This window comes from Nuphar pumila, chromosome 1 (genome assembly GCF_984573655.1).
Source record: "Nuphar pumila chromosome 1, dmNupPumi1.hap1.1, whole genome shotgun sequence".
Taxonomy (NCBI): domain Eukaryota; kingdom Viridiplantae; phylum Streptophyta; class Magnoliopsida; order Nymphaeales; family Nymphaeaceae; genus Nuphar; species Nuphar pumila.
The window spans coordinates 172,865,863-172,890,802 of NC_143249.1; the positions used below are offsets into that span (position 1 = coordinate 172,865,863).

At 33.3% G+C, this 24,940-nt stretch overlaps 1 protein-coding gene across 1 annotated transcript in view; it reads right to left on the bottom strand.

Moving 5' to 3' along the window:
• LOC149851301 (signal peptidase complex subunit 3B-like) overlaps nt 1–10,913 on the bottom strand; it is a 28,157-nt gene extending 17,244 nt beyond the window's left edge. Inside the window, exons 1-3 of the mRNA XM_090014565.1 lie at nt 10,709–10,913; nt 8,278–8,325; nt 7,160–7,222 (exon numbers count right to left, since the gene is read on the bottom strand). Of these exons, the coding sequence (XP_089870691.1) occupies nt 7,160–7,222; nt 8,278–8,325; nt 10,709–10,834 (237 nt within the window). The 5' untranslated portion in view covers nt 10,835–10,913. The remainder of the gene's footprint in view (nt 1–7,159; nt 7,223–8,277; nt 8,326–10,708) is intronic.
• Nucleotides 10,914–24,940: the final 14,027 nt, after the last annotated feature.

The following is a 24,940-nucleotide window of genomic DNA, read 5'->3' on the forward strand; positions in this document are numbered from 1 at the left end:
ACACTTTAGCCTCTGATATCTGAGAGTAGGTCTGAGCTAAAATCTCCCACAAAACTCTAGATGTGCAATCATCAGGAATGGAAATCAATACTTCTTGCGACAATGTGGAAGTAATGTACGCGACGAGGGCCTGATCGCGCTTCATCCAAGTAACAAATGCAGGATTGCGAATAATATTCGGCAATCCTTCATCCTCTTTGGCTTCGATGGTGATAAATTTTGGAGGCATCGGAGTGGAGTCAACCAAGTGACCTGAAAGGTCTTAAATTCGAATAAAAGGAGCAATTTGTCGTTTCCAAGTCAGATAATTATTGGTAGTTAGCTTTTCTGAGACAAGCTGTCCCAGGAAGTTGGAAGAAAGACTCAAATTACCTGAAGAATCCATTGATAGATTGTTTGACAGCCGAAAGAAACTGGTGACTGAAAATGAAATGGAATAAAACAAGTGTGGCTGAGACAGAAATGAAAGACTGACAGAGAATTAAGATAAATGAGAATAGGTAGGCGTGACAAATAGATTTCAGACTGGCAGCAGTTTTTGAACTTGGCTTTATGGGGCTAAAAGGGCTGATAGCAGATCTGAAAAGTATTTCAGATCTGCAACAAAGATAGAATAGCAGATCTGAAGGGATTTCAGATCTGCGAGGGAATAGAAGAAAGGATTGATAGCAGATCTGAAAAGATTTCAGATTTGCGACAGACAAAATAACTAAAAGTTGCGACAGAGAGACGATAACAGATCTGAAAGTATTTCAGATCTGCGACAACAGAGATAGAACAACAGATCTGAAGGGATTTCAAATCTGTGAGAGAATAGAAGAAAGGTGATTTCAGATCTGCGAGATTTCAGATATGTCAGATCTGCGAGAATAGAATAGTAGATCTGAAAAACTTTTAGATCTACGACAGATTGTCACTTAAAGGAATATAAATAACAGAAAGGAAAAGAAAGGATGGGTTAAGATCACGTGACCTGCCGACCTTTCACGTTGATGGAGCACGGGCTTGACAGATATTCTTCACGCCCAGGACCTGTACCGCTTTGATACCATGATAAAACTGCCTTTGGATTGCAGTATTTGCCTTGGAAACCGAGAAGGAATGAAAAGGGAGAGGAGAGAGAGAGTGTGAGGAGCACGTTCTTGTTGGAATCGGCAGCCTTCCTGTATGCTTTACGCAGGCTGCACTAAACATCATTAAGTTTAAGTAGGTTTTACAAATCTTTTACAATGACAAAACTACCCTATGTTAGTAATGTATATTACATTACAATATAGCATTCACGTGGACTATATGGATCCTACTGGATCCATATCCGATCTGTATTCTAACACCAGTAAGATGACTTTATCTTTCTAGATATAAGTCGGATTTGGGTGTTCTTGAATTTTTCGGAAAGCTGACAAAATTTTAAACAACTTTCGTGTTTTGGTTATTGGCAGATTCTTTAATTAACAGCGGACACGTTTGACTGCATATTGACCAGGCAAGTCAAGTTTGAAAACTAGTTAACTCACACCCGAAGTACCAAAGTACTATTGCGGGTCTGGAAGCTGGCAAAAGCACCAATGTTGCAAAAGATTCAACCCAGTGTTGTGTTAGGAACTTTAAAAATAAATATGGTCTGATATGGGTTCTCTCATTTCTGATCTGACAATTACCCAACCCCGAATCCAAAACTGACTGCAATATTTGGTCACACTCAGGTATGCCAAATGGGTTGGATATTAGAAACATTGACAACACTACCTGGAAGAAACTATGTAATCTGATATCATCACCCAATACAATTTTTATAGCTATTCCAATGAAATTTTGAAGCTTCCATCAAATTTTTTCTATTACAACAGTATACATCTGCCAACTTGCAATATTTAACCATCTACTGTCGCTATGTCCCCTAGTTCAAACTTCAAACACAGTAAGTACACAGGTGAGGCAACAAGAATAAATTCCAGTTAGATGGACAAGGCACAGAAACTTCTTTCTTTACAAAGGGCAGCTAGATATTCACGTCGGCGACAAAAGAAGGTGGAGGGACCAATGTCAAAGTTAGATGTTCATGCTGTGAGCATATGCAGAAGGGACAGAGCTTTTTTTAATTCAGCGCAACTTCAGATTTTTCTGTTCAGAGTTGATGCTTACGGGATTTTGAGTATTCTCTGCTGTGGCTTGTGCTCAAAGTGAAGCTGCTAACCTATGACATTCTACAAAAACAGGGTTTCACCTGGTAGGAAGACCTCTCGATTGCTTAAAGGATTCCAAATTTATCTTCCACCTATTCAGAGAATACGAGTTTAAATTTTGCTTTTAAGAATTTTGGCCAGAATACCCGAAACGATGCAATTTGCGCGATTGTAAAGGATTCCAAATTTATCTTCCACCTATTTGGAGAATACGAGCTTAAATTTTGCTTTTAAGAATTTTGGCCAGAATACCCGAAACAATGCAATTTACGTGATTGTGCTTCCCAAAAACCTATTAAGAAGGTAATGGGTAATGCATCAAAAGGAGGGACAGAAATCTGTTTACGCTGAGTGGTGTTGGTCTCTCTAGTTATAAAAAAATAACACTGATGAGTGGTGTTGGTTAAAAGGAAATGAGAACTTCCGATGATGTTCACCAAGAACAACAATGTGAACACTCAAAAGAGTTCCACCAAAGCACCAAAAGAACACACACAAGACACAAGATGAGCTCACACACAAACACCCACGAAAGGGTCAAACAAAAGAGAGAAATAAAATTTTATTGAACAATGCTCATGCAAGAAGCATACATAAGAGAGGGGGTTTCACTCCTATTTATATACAAAACAATGGCTTACAAAAGAGAAAGGAACCGTAGAGTTGTTGGGGGTCCAATGACTCGATGGTTGACTAGTCAACCTTTTTGTTGACTAGTCGAAACCAAACAAAGAAAAATAAAAACCTAACTAAACTAACCTAGTTATACACAAATATATATAGATACATGTACATATAAATACATATATGTATATTTACATTTTTAACACTCTCCCTCAAACTTATGGTTAGATGACCGAAAGTTTGTCTAAGAGAAAGTGAAATCTAAGGGCAGTAAGAGGTTTGGTGAAGAAGTCTGTTAATTGATATTCTAAAGTAACATAGGGAAGATCAATGGTGTCATGTAAGTACTCTTCTCGTACATAATGACAGTCAATCTCAATGTGTTTGGTCCGTTCGTGAAAAGTCCGGTTATTGGCAATGCATATGAAACTTTTGTTGTCATAGCATAGTCATGATGCTCCTTATATGCATACTCATGTCAACCAGCAATCTTCTCAACCATACCATTTTCATAATGATTGTAGTCATGGCTCGGTATTCGGCTTCGGTTTAAGAAAGAGAAACTTTTTGTTGCTTCTTATACCGCCAGAAGATCAACGAGACACCTAAAAATACACAAAAATCAATGGTTGGATGTCGGTTATTAGGGTCTCCTCCCCAATCAACATCAGTATAAGCAAGTAAATCTAAGAAGGATGAAGCAGACAAGAAAAGTTCTCGAAAAATAGAGGTTTTGATATAACTAATAATACGCAAATTTGCTCTCATATGAACAGTGGCGGGAGCATGTTAAACTGGTTCGTTGTGTGAACTGCATGTGTAATGTTAGGCCTCGTAATTTAGAGATATGACAGTACTCTGATAAGTTGTATGTAAGGTGTTGGGTTTTCGAGTGGTTCTTCATCAACAATCTTCATTTTGACATTGACAAATTCCAACTTTCTTATCATCTGAGATCTCTGACCTGGCAACAATATCTAAAGCAAATTTAAATTGAGTCAATAAATACCCTCTAAACAAAGAAGTAACTTCTATACCAAGAAAAAATTTCAGAAATCCCAAATAAATCATTTCAAAATGAGTCTTAAGAAAACTTTTAATATTTTAAACTCAATGTTTATCACTTTCAGTGATGATCATGTTGTCCACGTAGAGGAGAAGAATAATATACCAGCATTAGAAGTTTTAACAAACAAAGTTGTATCAGTTAGACAAGATTGAAAACCAACATCAAGTATAACTTGCCTAAACCTATCATACCAAGCATTTGGGGCTTGTTTAAGATCATATAGAGTTTTATTTAATCGAAGAGTTTTTTCTTTATAAATAATTATATCAAGCGATGCCTCCATGTACACTTCTTCAACTAATTTTTCATTTATAAACGCATTTTTAACATCCATTTGATAAATAGACCATTTCTTTACAGAAGCAAGGGATACTACAGTTCTAACTGTGGTCATAGCAACAGGAGCAAAAGTTTTCTCATAATCTATCTCATACTCTTGAGAATCCCTTGGCAACTAACCTAGCTTTGTATCTTTTAAGAGTTTCATCACTCTAGGTTTTTATCTTATACGCATCAACAACCTATGGGTTTCTTTCCTATAAAAATATCTTGCATAGTCCAAGTATTCGCCTTTTTTAAAACATCTAATTCTACCCTCATGACTTTTACAAGTTGACTTAAGGACATACTCCCGATGTTTGATTCTTGTGAAGCTTTGAACTCACTTATCTCTTGTGTAACCAAGGCTACCTTCTTCTCATAGGGTCTCTTTAATTTAGGACAATATGTTTTGACGTGTCCTGATTCACGACAATAGTAACAAATAATTTTCTTTTTCTCAAACTCATTGTCTTGTCATCCATACTGCTCATTGTTCGGTCTTCTGTATAGTAGTTTGTAAGCATGAACATAGTTTTCTGGCCTAGACACGGTTAAGACCGAGTCATCATTATCTTTAGATGTCTTCTTTTTTAGTCTATTTTCCTCCATACTTAATTGTTCAATAGTATCTTTAATAGAGGGGATTTTCCCTCGATGAAGAAGAGTCGATTTAGTAGACTCAAACTCCGGCCTTAAACCATTGATGAATTTGTAAAAAATGCTTTGCATCAATGTCTTTGGAGGATTTTTATATCTTAGGGACAATGTCATTGTGGCTCAAGAAGAGCTAACTCATTCCAAAGATCGGACAACTCACTAAAATATTCTCTAATACTTTTTCCTCTTTTAGTCATAGTGTGTACTTTGTCTTACAAACTGCAAATGTGAGCAATATCTTTAAGATAATACATTCTATTAAGATAGGCTCATACTTTATTTGCATGTTCAAATTTTGTAAGACTCGAGCACTTCTTGGTATCAGCACTACTAATGAACCAAGACATAATATTGGCATGCCCCAATCTCCACTCTTTTCATTTTTTCTCGTAGGAGTCCGTAGCCTTGGTTTTTTTTCGCCTTCGTAAAAGGTACTTTTTTTCTCCTTCTATCTTAATAAGAATTAGTTTGGGTTCCAAATTTGACCCATCCACTAACCCCCACAACCTTTTTCTCGTACGAAGTGCTTCATGATAGAAACCCATGTTACAAAATTTGTCATTGAGCTTGATGGGTTTTAGGGTGACATTATCATTGTCATACATGTTTACAAGGGCTAAGAAAGAGAATAGATGATCGAAAGAGAAAAGAAAGAAGGAAAATATAAGAAAGAATTACGAGCACTCTACCACAAAGAGAGTACTTCCAATGAAAAACATGAGCACTCCACCACCAAGAGAGCACCTTCAATGAAGAGCACGAGCACACTACCACCTAGAGGACGCAACAATCTCGCAAACACTTAAGTAAATTTTGCAAAAGAGACTTTATCTCTTCAAAATCTTGAGTGGCACGCTTCTCAGTGCACCAAAAAATCAGCTTGAACTTCAAGCTCTGATACCATGAAAGGAAATGAGATCCTCCGAAGATGTTCACCAAGAACAACAATGTGGACACTCAAGAGTTCCACCAATACACCAAGAGAACACGACAAGATGGGCTCACACACAAACACCCACACTAAAGGGGCAAACAAAAAAAAAGCATACATAAGAGGGGGTTCACCCCTATTTATATACAAGACAATGGCTTACAAAAGAGAGAGGAACCATAGAGTTGTTGGGGGTCCAACGGCTTAAAGGTTGACTAGTCAAAAGCCAACAAAGAAAAATAAAAAAACAACCGAACTAAACTAATCTAGTTATACAGAAATATATATATATATATATATATATATATTTACGTTATAAAAAAATCATTATTACTTCAAAGATAAGCGACCAACTTAGAAGCAATTTTAGCATACATGTAAAGGGAGTTTCATGACTGTGTAGACACTGCCTGATTACATCAGGACTGTTGTTGGTCTGTTGACACTGTGGTAATCCCTGAAATCTTCTATCTGCTTCCATTCTTTGTTAGGGTCACATTAAATCTTGAGTGTTTTCTTTTCTATTAATAATTTTTTCATTTCCCTTGGTTTCTTTCTGCTCTTCAATTTGGAGAAGAATGCTATTTTACTTACGCATATCACATGCTAGATTATGGTTTCACAACACCCATACAGGACACTATGAGGCAGAGACCAATAGACTAAGAATTCAGGTGGTGGAATTTTGCCAGGCCACATTGAAGGTTTCTAACACGAAATATCTTTTAAAAGTGGCTTTGCAAGGTCAAACAATCTCCTACATCCAAATGAATTACAAAGGAGTATGCATTCATCTTTTCTCCTTGACTTGTTCTACTCTTCAAATTCAACCTCTCTCATTGTCTTGTTCTACTTTTTTGGTCCAGATTCACCCTCTATGTATGTCACAGTCGCCTGATATAGATACTCATTCACTCAGGAACCAATATAATGTAACAGTTTACCAGCAAAGCATATTTCTTTTATGGAGATATACATGGCACACAAACACAAGTCTGACGATGAGAGAGAGAGAGAGAAAGACTTCATTGTATATGTATATGTGTGTGTTGTGTCCAAGATGGTGATCTCATTATTCTTCTACCTTATTTCGTATTCCTATTAAGATGTTTTTTGTTGCTTATGGCATACACATTTTGTGTATGTATCCACATCCACCTCCATGAATGGCCAATTCTTGTTTCTCCATCATGGCATAAATGTAAAAAAATTATATTCAAGCATAACTTTGTTGTAAAGCTAGAGTTGGATTTATCTATGCATTGAATCAAAAAGCACAGGAAGGTTATCGATAAAAGTAAACTCCATATCAGAAGCATAAGAAGCAGCAGTGTCATCATACTAAATATTCTAGTGATCATATGGTCATACCTGCTTGGTGTTCCATGTGAACAGGGATTGCAGGTCTGCTGATATATTCAAAGTCAAACTGACCTGCACATGCAATAAAGTATATTGTTATGATTGAATCCTAGTCCTAGAAACCTTAGAAATAGACTATTTCCGTGGTTAACTCGTAACAGGTACTAGTTATCTGCAGCATATGACACCGCAGCAAGTTTGCTGATGTAATGACCGTATCTGTTTAGGATGATGACCCATCTTCACCTCCTATTCTACTGTTTGATCATTTAACAATTCTCTAGTTTTGGTCTAGTTTTTCATTGGTGTCAAAAGAACAATAAAAACAAATACAAAAAACAAAAGGAACAACTGTCTATGCCATACTTTCAAATCAAATGGGCCAACCACTTCAAATAATTTATCCAAGTGCCATTATCTACAAAACCAAAGCTAAAGCCTTCAATGGATGGACAAAGATTTAAATGGTGACTTCCATTGGTTCACCTTTCCAGATTTTCCTTTGATTTGAAATGTATATAGACTTCATGTGTTCCACTCATCTTTAGTTTTCACCCTTTTATAAAAATTTCTAGACCAGCAGTTCGGCCAAAAAGCAGTAGAAGAAACAGATTTAATCAAATCAGCAAGTTCTAGGGGGTTGCTTTACTAAATCGACATGGACTTGATTGAATTCCATAAAATATGGAGGTTCATGCACATATCTATAAACATGCTTCTGTGGATGTGTGTCAAGGGTGAGGCAAGGCTCAGCAATGTTATAGCTAATACAACTAGGTCGTGTGGCTGATTCAGTTACTCAAAATATGATAGAGCTATGACTTGTAAATGGTGTTTAGATAAACTTCAATACCTATCAGCTGCTTTCATGTTTGGGATAGTGTTAATCAATTACGGCCAAACCGCAATGACCTCCGACATCAGCATGTTATTAACTCTTGTTTCATCCAAAAATAAAATTGAAAAACTAAAATTGCTACAAGACAATAATAACCACATAAATAATATATCATACATGAAACTGATGACTTATACATAAACCTACACGCTAATATTATATCAAAAATAATAATTTACATAGTAACATTCAACATGATTGAAGACAAAAAAAGGTTGCAAGACATAACCTCATCATTTCCATTTGGTTGCTTCTGGAACCAATTCAAGTTCAACACCTGCAAGAAGCACACACAATTAATATAAATTTAATTCAAATAAACTCAGCACATCACAATCTACAGTAAGGCTGTCAATGGGTCAGGTAACTGGCCTATCAGGGGGTAACCAAACCTGCCCAAATAATTAGTTGATAGATTCATGTTCAGGTTCGAGATTTTTTCAGGTCAAGGAAATGAAATCCAAAGCTGGATCCATATAATTTAAATTTTAAAGAGTTCATATTCACGAAAAATATGTATAAAACACTTGGGTCAAGCCAGGTTGGGTCAGATATCTAATAAAAATCATAACCCAAACCTAACCTGCATATTACTCTGGTCAGGTTCAGGTCAAACTGAATAATATTCAGGTCAGCATTTTTTATGTCTATTCCATGGCATTTCATTTTTTGGGTGGGTCAAGTACTTGATACAAACCCGACCAATTGACAGCCCTAATTTAGAGGTTGATTCATGACAAAGTAACTTGTACAGAAACTATAGAAGTACATAATGGATGTCAGCAACTACCATGACATCAAGGACCAAAAAAATTCTGAAATAGGTAAACAGAAATTGCACAAAGAGTTCAAAAGCATTAAGCAGAAGAAATCATCGTAAAAAACTGCAACAATATTGCATTTGGTACACAAATACATGTGTATCTCATCATAAAACTGTTTCAGTTATGTAAATCTTCCACATCTTATCAAACTTTCTTGTGTCTCTTCTTACACGTTTTTATTTTCCCAATGGAAAAGAATCTTGCCCATCCAAATTCCTCGAATATGTTCAAGCTCCTTCCAGTAATGATTAAGAATATGATCTTTCCAAGTATATCCACTGTAACATGAGATTCAGATTGTATGCTTCCATGGATCTCCTTTCTGTTTCTCAGTTTGTGTAAATGAGGTTGTTCTGAAACTAAATTTTCAAGGAGTTTCTCGCTAAGATGACATGAAAATTTTGGGTTCGAGAAAAATGTCAACAATTGTGACGAACTTTTAGAAAATTATGTTGCAAAAATATACTTTATTCAGATTTTTAATTAGCGATCAAACATAACAAGAATTTTGTTATATATTCATGATATTTTAAGAAATTGTAGATACTTCCAGCACACTGCAACAAACAGCATATAGATACAGGAAAGCCTCATTGATTGGCGATACTTATGCCCACGCTATATGTCATAAGTAATTTTTGGTACAGATACCTCATAATGGACATGACATGCAAAAATGGGCAAAAGGCAGATCCTAGACACCAAAACAAAATCGCAACAATAACATAAGAGGGTACTACGACAGTGAAATAAGAAACCTATGATGCCACACTATAACGGAATAGATCCAAACCATTTATGTATAGTAAAATAGTTATTTTTACCAATCTCAGATACATACATTACGTGCACAGCTATCAAGGCTTGCTAGATAGATTGGCATGACACAACCTTAATCACTTTTGTCCTCTCACCTACATCCATGGAAAAACTCGAGAGGGGCTCAGCCGCTCAGGTTGTTTAGGGTCTAATCATGTAAAATGCTTCCCCAAAAGTAATATGCAGCTTCAATCCACCAACCTCAGTGTGATTATCATATTTCCTCCAGATTTTACGCAACAACGAATGATACTTTTGTATCCGTGGAATCATAGTGGGCTTAGAATCTGTTTTTAGGTGCTCCGCCACAGCGGACAGCCTGTTAATAAAAGAACAACCCGGTGCTAAAAAAATTTGTGCCCTTCTCTGCTTCATCAACCCAATCAATCCCTGCACGCTGTCCCACCCAGCACACACACAAATTTGCTAAGCACTCCACGATCGCATAACTGAAAACAATTTTGATCTGAAAAACATAGTGTTCATCTACAGTCTCACATAAGATCCAATTATTACAGGTGACCTCTTCGAGATTGATTTTGCTTTTGCAGCATAAATAAACCATGCATTAAACCCTAAGACCTCCTGCAATTGGTCTTCTACTCCACGAGATATCATGAAATCCGACTAAGCATCCACTTCGAAACCGGAACAAATTCTTTCTTGAACTCTATGGCAATTCGGCACCTCATTGTGACGACCAACACACGCACACTGCATCATCCAAACCAAACCCGATCAAAATAAAAAAGAAAGAACAAAAGAGAGACATAAACCCGTGCCCTTATGCATCGAGCAATCGCTTCAATGGACGAAACCCTTCCGAACAAATCAAATTCGTTATTCTCCTCCTCATTCCCATCATAACCAGCAATAATCACTCAAAAACAAAAATCCAACCAAACCACATAAACCAAAAAGGAAGAGAATTCCATCAAAAATAGAGAAAAAGAAAATCAAAAAATCAAATCCACCGACACCATCAAAACAAAAAAAAGTTAAGGAGGGAGGGAGGACCTGAATGTCAGCAGTGGGGGAGGGAACGTTGAAATTATCGGAGACAGAAGCCAACCCGCAGATCACGGCCAAGATCGTGACGGAGAACGTCAGGAGAGCGTTCGCTCTGTAAGCGAACGAGTGCATCTTCTCTCCCTGTCTACCGGCACTCCCTGTCTACCGGCAATGAGAATTCCGGCGGCGTTGAAACTTTTCAGGAGAGACGAACGGAAAGGAGGGAGGGGGCGGTCAATGCTTTTTCAGAGAGCGTTCTCTCATCGTAGGGCTCAGGATTAGTGCGTGACGTGAAACGACCGGATCCTAGCCGTCCATACATTCCCCAACAGTAACTCGTATCACGCGTGGTCACTGCAATTAGAGACCAGTGCTGAGTGGGCCAGTCAATGGGTCTGGGTTTGGATCGGGTACCCGACTCGACATGAACCCGAATTAAGGTATGAGTATAAAAAAAGGCTGGCAATATTATTCAGGTCGACCCGAACCCGAACCATCTGCGGGTCGGGTTTGGGTTATGATTCTTTTGTTCGCTATTCAACCCAACCCAACTTGACCTGAGATTTATGTGTATTTTTCAGTGAAAGTTAGCTCTTTAAGTTACATGGATCTGGATTTGGGGTTTCTTTAAATTACACGGATCTGGATTTGGGGTTTCATTTTCTTGACCGGACAACCCAAATCTGACAGCTAATTATTTAAGCCTACTTTGGTAATACCCTAATTGATCAGATACAAGACCAGTTCTCAACACTAGTGCTAAGACATGGGTCATATTAGGGATGGCAGTGGAGGCTGGTGCAGGGGACAAGCTCTCCCACCCCTGGTTGTCTCAAAATTTTGCCCTCCATTCATGTTTCATCCCTGTGCGGGTTTTGATTTTCACCTTCATCCGGGTCAATTCTCTATTTCATGTCCTTCATACCCGCCCCAAATGGGGTGGGTTCGAACAAATCTTCACTTATCCTTGTTTAGAGACGCTAGAGGAAGGAGAGAGAAGAGAAATGAGACTCGTTTTTAGGGTTAGGAAGTAGAAACTTAGGGTTAAAAATATATATATATATATGTGAACCCGAACCCATAATTGTGGATGTGGTCAAATATGTGTGAACCTTTATGTTTGTTATAAAATGACCTTTGTACGCTCTTATGTGTGAATGTTCTCAGTTTTGCATATTTCGATGTGTGAATGTCATTCAATTGAAAAAGTTATTCTCAATGAATGTTACGAGGTTCGCACACTCTAATGTGTAAATGTCATCCAATTAATAAGGTTAATTTTACAATTGCAAATATTGTGAGATTTGCACATTTTGATGTATGAATGTCGTTCAATTGAACATGTTAATATATATATTCATTTCATTCATTCAAAAAATGAACTTGCTCATATAATAATTTATTTTATTCATTCAAAAAATGAACATGCTAATAGAATAATTCATTTCATTCATTAAAAATGAACCTCCTCATACAATCATTCATTTCATTTACTAAAAAAAAAGTCTATCCACACAATCATTTATTCAAAACAAATTTATTACAAACATTCACAGTATATACATTCACGCATTAAAAAAAAAAAAAAAAACATATATACAAATAAAATAATATATATATATATATATATTATTTGTTTGTGAATATATCTATATAACAAAAATTAAAAGGGTGATTATCGTTGTGAACGTTGTAACTACTTTCCTCGTGTTCTTAGCTCCTCGAGCTCCATATCCTTGCTAGAGAGCAACACTTGTTCAGTTTGTGAAAACTTTTGCAGATTCTGTATAATAGTGTACTTGCTAGTGAGATCATTATCCTTTGCTTCAAACAAATCCTAAAGCCTATAGATTTCGGCTCTTGCAAGACTTAAGTATTCACTCTCTTCACTTGCAGTCCTTCGTTACTTCTATCTCTTCGTCGTTATTTGCTCCTTATCCTTACCTTTGTAATCAAAGTGTATATATAAGTATAAATATATGTGTATTGCCCTATTTGTAATAAAATTGAATTTATAAAAAAAGAAAATACATGTGTATATGTACATTAACATTTCAATGTTCCCCTTCATCATAGAATGTCCTCGCAACTCCTCAATGCCAATAACTATGTTTTCATAGTGATAGATCCTGTGTAATACAAGTTGATATCATCATCATCATCATGACAGCTTTTCTGTTTAAAGGATAACAACATAGGGTAATCATTTGACATATCTTTCAAATAAGCTACCATGCTTCTGCTAACGATGGGAAGGTGACGAGGTTGTTGTTAAGCATATTCAAATGGTCAAACAACTCATCTGGTCATTTGACGTTCAACTTCATTCATGTTGTGCAACCAAATATTCTTCCTTGCGAAGTCTGTGGCTTGGACAAATATATCCCCCTCTACTACATATTTTTTGTAGAGGCACCATGTTACCTAAATAATGAAGTTCCATTCATAGTTAGTCTTATATTGCATTATTTATTAAAAATATAATCATTTTTTAATATATACTTACATGTGTTTCGATCAACATGCGTAATTTTTTTTTATTTTCCTCTTTCTCTCCAACACATGACCTAGTTCACATAGAAATACGTAAAAATTGAGAGACTAGGTAATGTCGAAGGGAACTTTCAATGGATATGTGCTCCTATATCCAAACCTGCAAGGATCAATCAATATATGCACTAATACACAAATTAGTAAATAAAGATTATCAAACTATGTTTTCATACCAATCAAATTAGTATTCGTACCTCCAACAACACCAACATGTGAGTCAGGTTTGTTTTACGTTTTATATGACTCGAAGTTGGATATAAGTGTGCAAGTGAAGTTGCCCCTTATACACATTTATTAATGCGATCCAAGTCTTGCAACATTTACACATATGATTCATTGATCTACTTTTCACCATCGTCAATGAATAAATAGGTGCCCAAGAAGTAGAGGAAAAATGCCCTCAACCCCCTCTCTATATTATGATCGACCTTCCTTCCAACACATGGTATGTTTTCATTCATTTTTCTGGTTTTGTTGTTGTTGTTATATGTCTTCCTCAACCATGACAACTTTAATATTTCACTTTTGAATGCATCCTCAGGTGCTCCCAATAAAAAATCACATTGGTGTTTTAAATCTCCAAACTGTAGTGTATTCACTGACTCTCTATGAAACTTCAGTCTCGTGATGCATTTCACATCTTTTAAGGTGATGGTTATCTCAAAATTGAAGATCTTAGACATATTGGTTTTCGGGTTCCATAAAGTACCATGAAATCTATGTGACTATGACGAATTTATCATATTGTGACCTCCAAGAACTTTTTAAAATGCATTTGATCCAGCCAATCTTTTGATTCTGCTGATAGTGTTAAGAACCAAGAGTATGCTTAGAACAATAAAAACAAATGCATAAATTGGATCCTCCAACTCTTGAGCATGCAAATCCTATAATCATAATAAAATTTGCATGAAATCATTCAAATATCATAATTCATAAGAAAATATATAACTTAAAATTAAAATGTTGATATAATATCATATTTCAAATTTAAAACCAAGTACATATATATGACAATTTAATATGATGAAATATAACATTGAAATTGATCACAAACATATTACACATAATAACTTATGAAGAAAATAGTTGTCTACAATAACCAAACCTTTTTTGTTGTTGTGACATCTTCCTTGAAGCACGCACTTTTTCCTCTAAGGGTTCATCTTTCACTTCCTAAGATACCTCAACATCCTCATGTGCACTCTCTGCAACTAGGGCCTTCTTCTTTTGATGACACACCTTCTCTACAAAGAGACCACCACTCTCCTTCTTTGATTGAGAACCGTCAACAACATTCACCACTTCAACCTCTTTATCTTCTTCAAAATCTTTTTTACCTCAACCATGGCATCCTCCTCTTACTAAGGTACTTCTTTGCCCTTCCACACTTATAGTGTCTCGTGTGAGTTTTATGAAAACAACATTTTCAATAAAAACAGGTGTGAAAGCCAGACACCAAATAATAAAGAATGGCTCGCATGAGTGGTGGAGTCTGGGTCAATATGAGGGAACGGAAGATACTTGTATTCAATCACACAATCTACATTATTCTTTATTGCAAAAAAGGAAAAAATTAATTAAATAATTAAATGACTAGAGGAGCATGGCTCTACGCAGAGGGTTTAAAAAAAAACAAACAAATGACCTTATACAACCCAATTGAGTTAAATGAATGAAATAATTAAAATCCTAAACTAAAAGAAAGGGAAAAAATGGTCCTCAATGTTGAGGTCTTCTTGTCCCCTTTATGTCCCTTTTGGGTTGAACACTTTTGTATGGTTTGATTAAGAGCCCTTTGAGAGCACTTTTGAGGGCTTGAGGGGACCTCAGAGGGTACTTTTAGGGCATGAAAAGGGTTCCATTGCACATTTCAATGCTCCCTGTGAAACATAAAACACACAACAAAAAGCAGTACGAAGAAAACTAACAAGAAATTGACTAACTAATGATAAAAAAAATTCAGCTAAAACAAAATTTGAATTGCCTAAACTAAACAAGAATTAACTATGAACAACTATTAACAAACTATCACTAAAAGATAAAATAGTAGAACAACCTATCTAACTAATCAACTAAGAAAGCAAATGTAACAAACTAATAGCTCTAATCTAAGAAAGCAAGAAATGGACTAAATGAACATGAAGTATGTTCTTGTACGGTTTTTGCATGTAAACCACTATATAAAACTGAAATATAAAAGTAACCTAAGCTATGCTAAAAATCAACTGAAGCAATAAAATAAAAATCGACTATCTTATTAATTAACTATGCATAATAAATCAACGAGAGGCAAGACCATACATCTAAAATAACTGTGTGATGTGAATCAGATCTAAATTAACTACCATCAAGTAATAATATTATAGGCTACATCACGACTATCAATCCTGATTAATTAATCTATGAATCACCTACAAAAATAAACAAAGATATTGACTATGGTTGTTTTCACTAAAAAAAAAAAAACTAATACCAAGACTCAACATTGCATCAATAAACTAACCACCTATTCATTAAGAAAAGCTAAAATAAACTAACTAGACTATACATATACGTTAACTAAAGAAAACAAAGTTAAAAATCAACACAGTATGCTAGCCTAGTTATGCTAAATGTTTAATGACTAACGCAAAAGGAGAAAAAGGACTATCGGCTAGACTAAAATTAACAACTAATCAAATTTAATTAACATGACCAGATTCTATTCTATACTAGCATTAACTAACAAAAATAATCTTAATCTAATTGCTGGGAAACAAATTTTAACATGAATTGAAACTAAAAACTATACAACTAACCAAAATAAGTTAATCTTGAAACCACAATTAAAAAAATGACATTCAATTAAAATGACTATTTCTACTCTAAATCTGTGAAAAAGATTTTTTCTCGAAGTACATATAATTAACTTTGTAACCGATAAAATAAAATAAGCTAACCTTAATCTAAAATATATAAAAAATGGCACTTGAATAGAAACAATGCATATCGGCTCAATAATACTAAATGCTAAAACACAATTTAATGGATCTACAAGAACGACAAAACAAATGTGCAACCAACTATTCTAACTGAGATATTTCCTAGAACTAATTTGAAGTTAATCAAGAAACATGAAACAAAGTGTAAAACCTCTATTAAAACCACAATCTACTTAAATCACAAATATTCTACTTATCAATCAAGAAATGGCAACACTATTTCAAAACAAAATATATTTTTGTTCTTTTTATTTTCCAGATACAATAAAACTAAAATAAACTAAACTAAATTTGTAGATGATGTGAAGATCAACTAAAACTAAATGTGATACTATGCTCTATGAGATACAAAACCTAAACTATGGTGAAAAAGAGAGAGAAAGAAACGACCTATCACGGATCGCCTCCGACAGATTGGTTGAGAGGAGAAAGTGGTTGATCTCAGCAACATACTTTGATTATTACGAAAATTTTCCTTTTCTTTCTATAAAAAACGGAAACTCATGCAAGATCCACTTGACCTTATAAAAAGATTTTGAAAAATATCTCGCCTCCATTTTTTAAAAAAAATACAGGAACACAGGGAGACGGATCTCGCTCGTCGATACGAGGTTCAATCGTTCCTCGCGCTTAATGCCTTTGCATTGCCTGAATTTGTCTAAGTCCTAAATGCATGAAGAATCATGCTGATGCTATGATTTTGAACATGAAAAATATGTATGCTTTGAAAGGTTTCAGAGATCTCATTTTTCCAAGTGATTTTGAAAATATCCGTTAGGAAATGAAAGATTTTTGAACTTGAATTGGAAAATTGAAATTGAGTTTGAATTGAAAATTTGAAGTTGGATTTGATTTGAATTGAAAGATTGAATTTGAGTTTTGAAAATTGAATTCGATTTTGAAATGGAATTCAAAGTTGATTTTTGAATTGAAAATGACAAAACCAAATTGAAGGTTTTGAAATTGAATTCAAAGTCAAGCTTCGAAATTTAAAATCTGAATTGATTTTAAATTAAGAATGGAAACTAGAAATCGAAATTTGAAATTGAATTTGGCATTTAAAATTGAAATTGAAAACCAGAATTTAGAATTGAAATTGGAAATTAAAATTGAACTTTGAATTTAAAATTAAAGAACTGAAAACTCAAATTAAAAATGTAACTGAAATTGAAATTTAATTTGAAAATCAAAAATTGAAATTGAAAGTGTGGAAATGAAATTTGAAATTTAATTTAGAATAAAAATCAAGAATTGAAAATAAATTAAGAGTTGAAATTTGAAAATAGAAAATTTGAAATTGGCATTTGAATTTGAAATGAAAATGAAATATGAGATTTTGAATTTAATACTTGAAATCAAAATGAAATTCAAAGTTGAAATTTGAAATTCGTAAATAGAAAGTTTGGAATTGAATTGAAATAAAAATTGAAATTTGGAATTCGAAAGAGATATAAAATTGAATTTGATATTTGGAATTCGAAAGAAATATAAAATTGAATTTGATATTTGAAATTGAAATAAAATTTAAAAAGTTTTGTGAATAGAAAATGATTTTAAAAATACTTGAAAATATTTGGAATTTGAAAATGATTTAGAAAATGTCTTGAATTTATAAATGGTTTTAAATTTCAAAAATGAATTTGGAAAAACAACTTTGAATTTGAGAATAGAAATAGAAAATGGCTTTGAATTTTGAAATGAAAATTGCTTTTGAAAATCTTTTCAAAAATCACTTGGAAATTTGAAAATGACTTGGATAAAAAAAATGATGCAATTCTATCTTAAATGATGAGTATGCTAGTTTTTTGAAAAATCATTTGAATTTTAAGGGGAGTTTTATACTTTATAGAATCAAAACAAGATTAATTTTCATATATTCATAACTAGGGTCATAAATATACTTTAAATTAATATTTATTTAAAATTCTAATAAAGAAAAAGATTTTTTGCCTTTATAAAATTAAAACAAAATTAATTTTAATATATTCATGACTAGAGTCACAAATATATTTTGAATTGATATTTATTTTAATTCAAATAAATGAAGAAAGGAGAATTATTTATGAAAGAAACGATGAATTTTGAAAATGACCTAAAAGTGTAGGCTGATTTTTTATTTAATAAAGAATAATAACTCTAAGTATTATTCGTATTCCAACTAGAGCCACAAATTTAAACTTTACTTAGCGCTATTTATCTTTTATTAGATTTTGCACGTGTCATTCATATTTTCTATAGTATTTTTAAAAATAAAATGCAAGAAATTAATATAGAATTGATTTATATGCCCATTCATTCTAAACTTATCATAAAAAAAATCTCATTAATGACATTATTACAACCCTTGATTGTATTACAATAATTGAAAAAGAAAGAAAATCCTGCAAAATGAGCAAATAGGTTAGAAATGTAGACAATTATGGATTTTCTTCAATTATTGAAAAATTTAAAAAAAAATCCAAAGTTAGCCTTTTATGCCCCCCCAAAAAGAAAAAATAAAGAAAATTAAAAAGAAATGTAAATGATGTATGACCTTTGCAAAAGTATTTTAAAATATAATTGGGAGTTTTAATTTTCGAAATTGGGGTTTGAAACATATAAATTCATTTTAAAACTTGAATTCAAAATGAATTTAACCTTGAAATTGAGGTTTTAATGAAAATACATTAAAAATGATTGAAATGAAAAGCAAATAAACTCCAGAATTTGTTAAAAATGAAGTTAAGGCATTCTAGATTGATAAAAATTATATTTAATTCATGAAATACATGAATTATATTTGGAAATTGAATTTAAATTTGTTAAAATGCCCAATTTGACTTCATTTTAACAAAATGATGTCTTCTTTAAAAATTGGTTTTGAAAAATGCAATGGATGAAGTTTCAAATGACCATAGAAATTTGTAATTTTTATATGGGTGAAATAAACTTAAAATGGAAAAAAACCTTAAAATGAGTTTTCATTATAGAGGATACATCTAAACAAGTTGCGATAAAATTTAATAAATTTTTAATGAAGAAAAATGACAAGGTTCTGATTTTTTATCTGAATCAGGTATAAAAAAACTTCATAGAAATTGCTGGAAATTTACAGATACAAACTAAACATTCTAAGAAGAAATTTCCAATTTACAGATCTAGAAAATGATCTCTCATTGGGGAGATCCAATCTTATCAAATTGACCAAAACCTGTGAAAGAAAATCGATAGAATTCTGTTTTTTTATCCGATTAACAGACGAAAAGTTTATGAAAATTGGCATGCATAAACTAGACATTTTAAGGAGAAAAGTTTTTTTTTATAGATTTGAAGAATGATCTCTCATTAGGGAGATATGAATGTAACAAGTTGATCTTGGGTCTGAGCAACGCCTGAGATTACAAACAGACAGAGTCTTGGTTTAAAAAAAAAAATAGAAATGCTCTATAAAAATGAATTAAAATTTAGAGAGATTATTTAGACATTCAGATAAAGAGAAGACTTTTTATAAATCTGAAAAGTAATATCCCATTAGGGAGATATGATTCTGACAAAATGGGTTAAAAACCATACCATAAAAGTGACTGAGTATTAACAAGGTTGTGGTTTGTATAAAAATCCGAGTATGAAGACACCATCAAATTGATAAAAAATTGCATAAAAAAAACTAGATTCAATGCTGGAGACATCCCATTTTACAGATTTTAAAGATCATCTCTAGTTAGAGAGAAATCACTCCAACAAGTTGATTCAATTTTAGAGAAAATTCGGAGGACCCAAAATGTTAGGGTCTGAATCCCGATTTTTTGAGGGATCAAACCAACTCAGAATGATCTGATTTTTTATTAAGATCTCAAAAATATGTGAATGAAGTTGCAATCAAAAAATAAAATCAAAACAATGTCTAATTATCTGCAAATTGATGACATTAAAACTCGACCGAAATTGAAAATATCATCTAAACATGATTGAGTAGAGTTGCATCTCATTAATGAATTGATCCAAGGTTCAAACACGAGATCTATAATTTCAAGTCATGAAAAATAATGAAAATGATGCAAAAATAAAATTAAAACATCTAAAAAACATATTAAAAATATTGAGACATAGATTGAAATTGATTTAGCCAATTGAATATGAGATTTGATCTATTGAAGATCAAATCTCAATTCTAAATGGTTAGAATGAAAATGCACAAAGTAAATATGAGATTGAATGAATCAAAAGCATAAAATGAAAATTAACATGGAACTAAGATAGATCTACATTGCTATCTTTTGAAATTAACAATAAATTGAAAAAATATCTAATTTACAAAAATTAAAAATTGCAAAAGAAAAAAAAATCAAAAGAGGGAAGAAAAATACCTACCTTGGGCTGAAGAGGGCTTGAATATTCCTCAAAAATTGTGTCAACTTCAAAAAGGAAGGAATGAGAGAGAGAGGAGAAAAGAAGAGAAATAAAGAATTCTTTGATTCTCTCAATTTCATTGATTTTCAACTTATGAAAGAAGAGACCCCAAGGGGTCTATTTGTAGCCCACTTTGGGGGCACTTTGGGCATCTCAAAATTGAGATATTTCCAATCCCTAGGGCTGATGTGGCAAATGGGGCTCACATGGAGTTGGCACCAACCCCATGTGGGTACTTTACACTTTTCAAAATGGGTAAAGTTGGCCTTTTGCCAAAAAGGTCGACACATGGCACTCTCTTGCAAGAGGGTGCCATGTGTGTCTCTTTTGGGTTTTGTAGATGGGTAGAATAGATATTTATTTAAAAGTTTGACACATGGCATCACCTTATGAGTAATGCTCATGTGGGTTTTTAAAAGCAAGAGGGTTTTTATAGGTTTGTTAAAAAACGATTTTGATTTTGAATCTTGAAAATGCCATGTGGTGCCTCTCTTTGAAAACAATATTTTTCTTTTTTATCTTGAAATTAAGATAAAAAAGAAAATAAATTTTGAGAAATGAAAAGAGAAATTTGGAAATAATTGGATTCAAAAATTCATTTTTTATTTATGAAATCCAAATCGGGATAAAATCGGATCCAGATTGAATTTTGAGATTTTTTGCAAAAATACTAATTTTGGATTTTAAAATTTAAAGATTATTTTTGAAATTGGGGATAAAAATTGGATTTTGAATTTGAAATTTGAAATCCCCAAATTGATTTTGAATAAAAAATAGATTTTAATATTGGATCTGGATCCATTTTGATATTTTAAAATCCAAAATTAATTATGAATTCGATCTAGGGTATTTTTCAAAATGATGAATTTTAAATTTGAAATTCAAGAATTGATTTTGAAATTAGGATAAAAATTTAATTTTTGAAGCGGATCTGAATCCGAGGTTTCGAAAAAGAATGGATCTGGATCTCAATTTGAAGGAAGTTTGATTCAAACTTAAATCAAACCCTGAATATGGATTTCTGAAGAATCGAAAAGGAAAAAAACCTAAATTTATAATAAAAATTAGGATCGTTGGACTTGGATCTTGGATCCAGCTTAGAGGATAAAATTGGATCTTGGATCTGGATCAGAATCCGAAAAGTGGAATTGAATATCAGATGTTAGATTAATATGAGTTTAGAAATTGATTCAATTAACCTTCTGAATAGATCAGAAGGTGGATCCAGACTGAAATAGATCTGAAATGGTTAAATTGGATTCTGAATATCTATTGAGATATTTTAGGTTTCAAATAATAAATTAGAACCTGAATATGGATGTTTGAATGAATCAAAAGAAAAATCTAGGTCCGGGATGAAATTTATACACTAGATCCAACATTAGATCCATTATCTAAATTGAAATGGATTAGATCTCAGATATTTGATGAAGGAATTGATCCGAGTTTGAATTGGGACTTGTCCCAGTTTTGAAAAATGTCAGAAATAGTGTCCTAAAGAAATTTGTATTTTTTTGTTTTCGCCCTATCGGGGGAGAAACATGGTACTAAAATGGTATGAACTAATTTAAACTAGACTGGATTAGGATGAACTGAATTCGAAGCTAGTTATACTCAGATGAAATAAATTTGCAGCTAAAACACTAGCTCAACCAGCTAAGGTTAGCTCAAGTTGGACTGAATTTGAGATCGAATAAGCAAAAATGAGGGTTTGAGTGTGTAAAAAGTGACTTTGAACTGGAACTGAACAATTTAAACTCTTGTTACACTCATGCTCGACTTTTGAAAATAGGATCTACTGGATTTGGCTGACTCGATGATAGTCTGGCTAAAATGAGCTTATTTAGTCTGAAATAAACTAATTTTAGCTGGAATAGACTAACACTGCTCATCGTGAGCTCTAGAAAACTAAAATAACTGATATTCTAACTCTTATAAACTTAGCATGAGCTTGGTTAAGTCGGACAAATGAAAGAGCTAAGGTTGATTCAGGGGTAAAATGATATTTTTTTTTGGCTGAACGAGGTAAATTGACCTCGAGACTGGAGTAGACCTAGAGGTGAGACTCGACACTACCCTGCAGGGGACTGGCATATGTGAAATGAGGGTATCTAGAATGGACTTGAAAATTTTGGGGTGTTTACAGCTGCCTCTCTCTACTGCTAAGTCGGTTAAAAGCCGAGCTTAGCAACAAAGAAAATACGATAATTTTTTTAAACAATAAAAAAAATGGCCCAGTTAAAAAAATCTAGATTGGGTGTGGAAGAATGATTGTGTGAATGATTTTCATGAAGTGAGGTTGTAAAAGGTGAGAAAATGAAATTCCCTAAAGCTTGGGAAAGGGAGATTGATAGAAGAAAATGTCTCGCGATTGAGACAAAATAAGCTTTTATTTTTATCTTGTATTTCTTTTTATATGTTCAGATCGTTAAGTGTTATATACATATGCAACTAAAAAATAAGTTATTTTTTTATGTTGCTCTCAGATTTGCCAAGCAAGTGAGTGCATAGACCTAGAGCAGGTAGATCTGATGTGTGTGCAAATCTGAGCTATATCTGCCAAGACTCTAGCAGGTAGATTCGTTGCTGAGTTGTCAAGCTTAGGCTTATTGTCCCGATCATACCTATTGTGCTTTTGCACATGCAGATCTGCCAAAGATTTTGTACATGCATATTTATTCTAGATCTATCATGTACTTACCCCCTTTTGGACGGACAAAATAAAAATACTTTTAGAGCCAAATTTTATGTTATGATGCATGGTAGTTATAATTTTTATTTGTCAACCCTGTTAATGTTGCTCAACATAGCTGCTTCAAGGCTTTCATAGTTGCTTTTATATCATAATTGCATTTGAGGTCGTTGGGTTGGTTAAAATTGTTTTAATGTTGTCTTATAACCTGTTGTTTTATTGTCGAGCTCGCAGTCGACCCCTAGGTGGGTCATGAGCAAGCTGCTCATGCTCAGTTTTGTCTATGATACAATTGTCGTGAAATTGTTTGATGTTGCCATATGAGTTGGCATCGAAACAACCTTGAAATTTTAATTTTGTTGTGTGTTAGCATTATGTCAGATTAGGTTGAATATTAAATTGTTCTTATTCCTACCATATGATCTGATATAATGTTAAATGTGTCGTAATTATGAATTTTTTAGGTTGTTTTGAGGCCAACCAATGTTGCACATTTGTATGCAAGATTGTTTGTTGTCCACTACTTTTGGCTACATGCTTATGCATGAGAAACATACTTCCAATAGCATGCTAGTGCTGTCTTGTGCATAGCGGCAACATAGCTTTTGCTCGATATTTATGTTTTGTATCCCGAGCTTGCCCAAATTGACAAAGGTGTTTATTGGTTTTGTATGCTCAAAAAATTGAATATTATGTTGGCATAAATATACATATCATGAAAGTGTGATTTCTGAAGTTATTTTAATGTTGCATTAACATGATCAAATGTATGTCTAGATGTTATACATGAGATGAATTATGAAAGCACAATGCATGTTGCAAGTAAGTGTTTATATGCACATGTAAATTATTTTATATGTACATTCTTGTTGTGTATGAATGAATGCACATTGTGGACATGTTTGAATAATTGTATGGTTACATGTTCACTGAGGATTTTTGCTTAAGATGCATTGTTGGTCAAATGTGAACCACTGTTGGCCACGAGCATGTATTGCTTTACGATTTGTTGCATGCATTGCAAAATTCATTTGAAATTTTTTGGCTTTCTCAATTAATTGCACTGTTAAATGTCTCGTGTTGTATTTTGCATGTTGATTTGCAAAATGATTTTTTGGGTAATGAATTTAATTATTGTTAAAAAGATAAAAGAGATAAATAATATAATTAATGTTTTTCTTCCAAGATGTTCGTTCTACAGTGTGAAAATCCTAGATTGTGGTTTTAGAAAAAATATTAGGATACTAAAACTTCGTATGTGATTGTGTCCCTAAACCCGATATGGTGGTTCGCCTTCTGGTTATAGTTTTAAAGAGTTTTCAGTTACTTTGCCTTGGGGTGGTGTTATGACACAACTATTGTTATTGGTATACCAAGAAAGTGGCATCAGTGAAAGTTGATTTTTCTTGTTTCCCGACATTAGATATTGATTTTTAATATTTTGATGAATTGTGTTGATTCCTAATATCGATCAAGAAACAAGTGTGAAACCCAGTAATAAAATACAAATTGTGTGTTAAGCTATAACTGAGAACTTATCTTGAATTTCAGAAATTTATGGTGCCCATTTTTAGTATCCATGGATTTTAATAAAAAGTGAAACTAAATTTGTGTGCATTT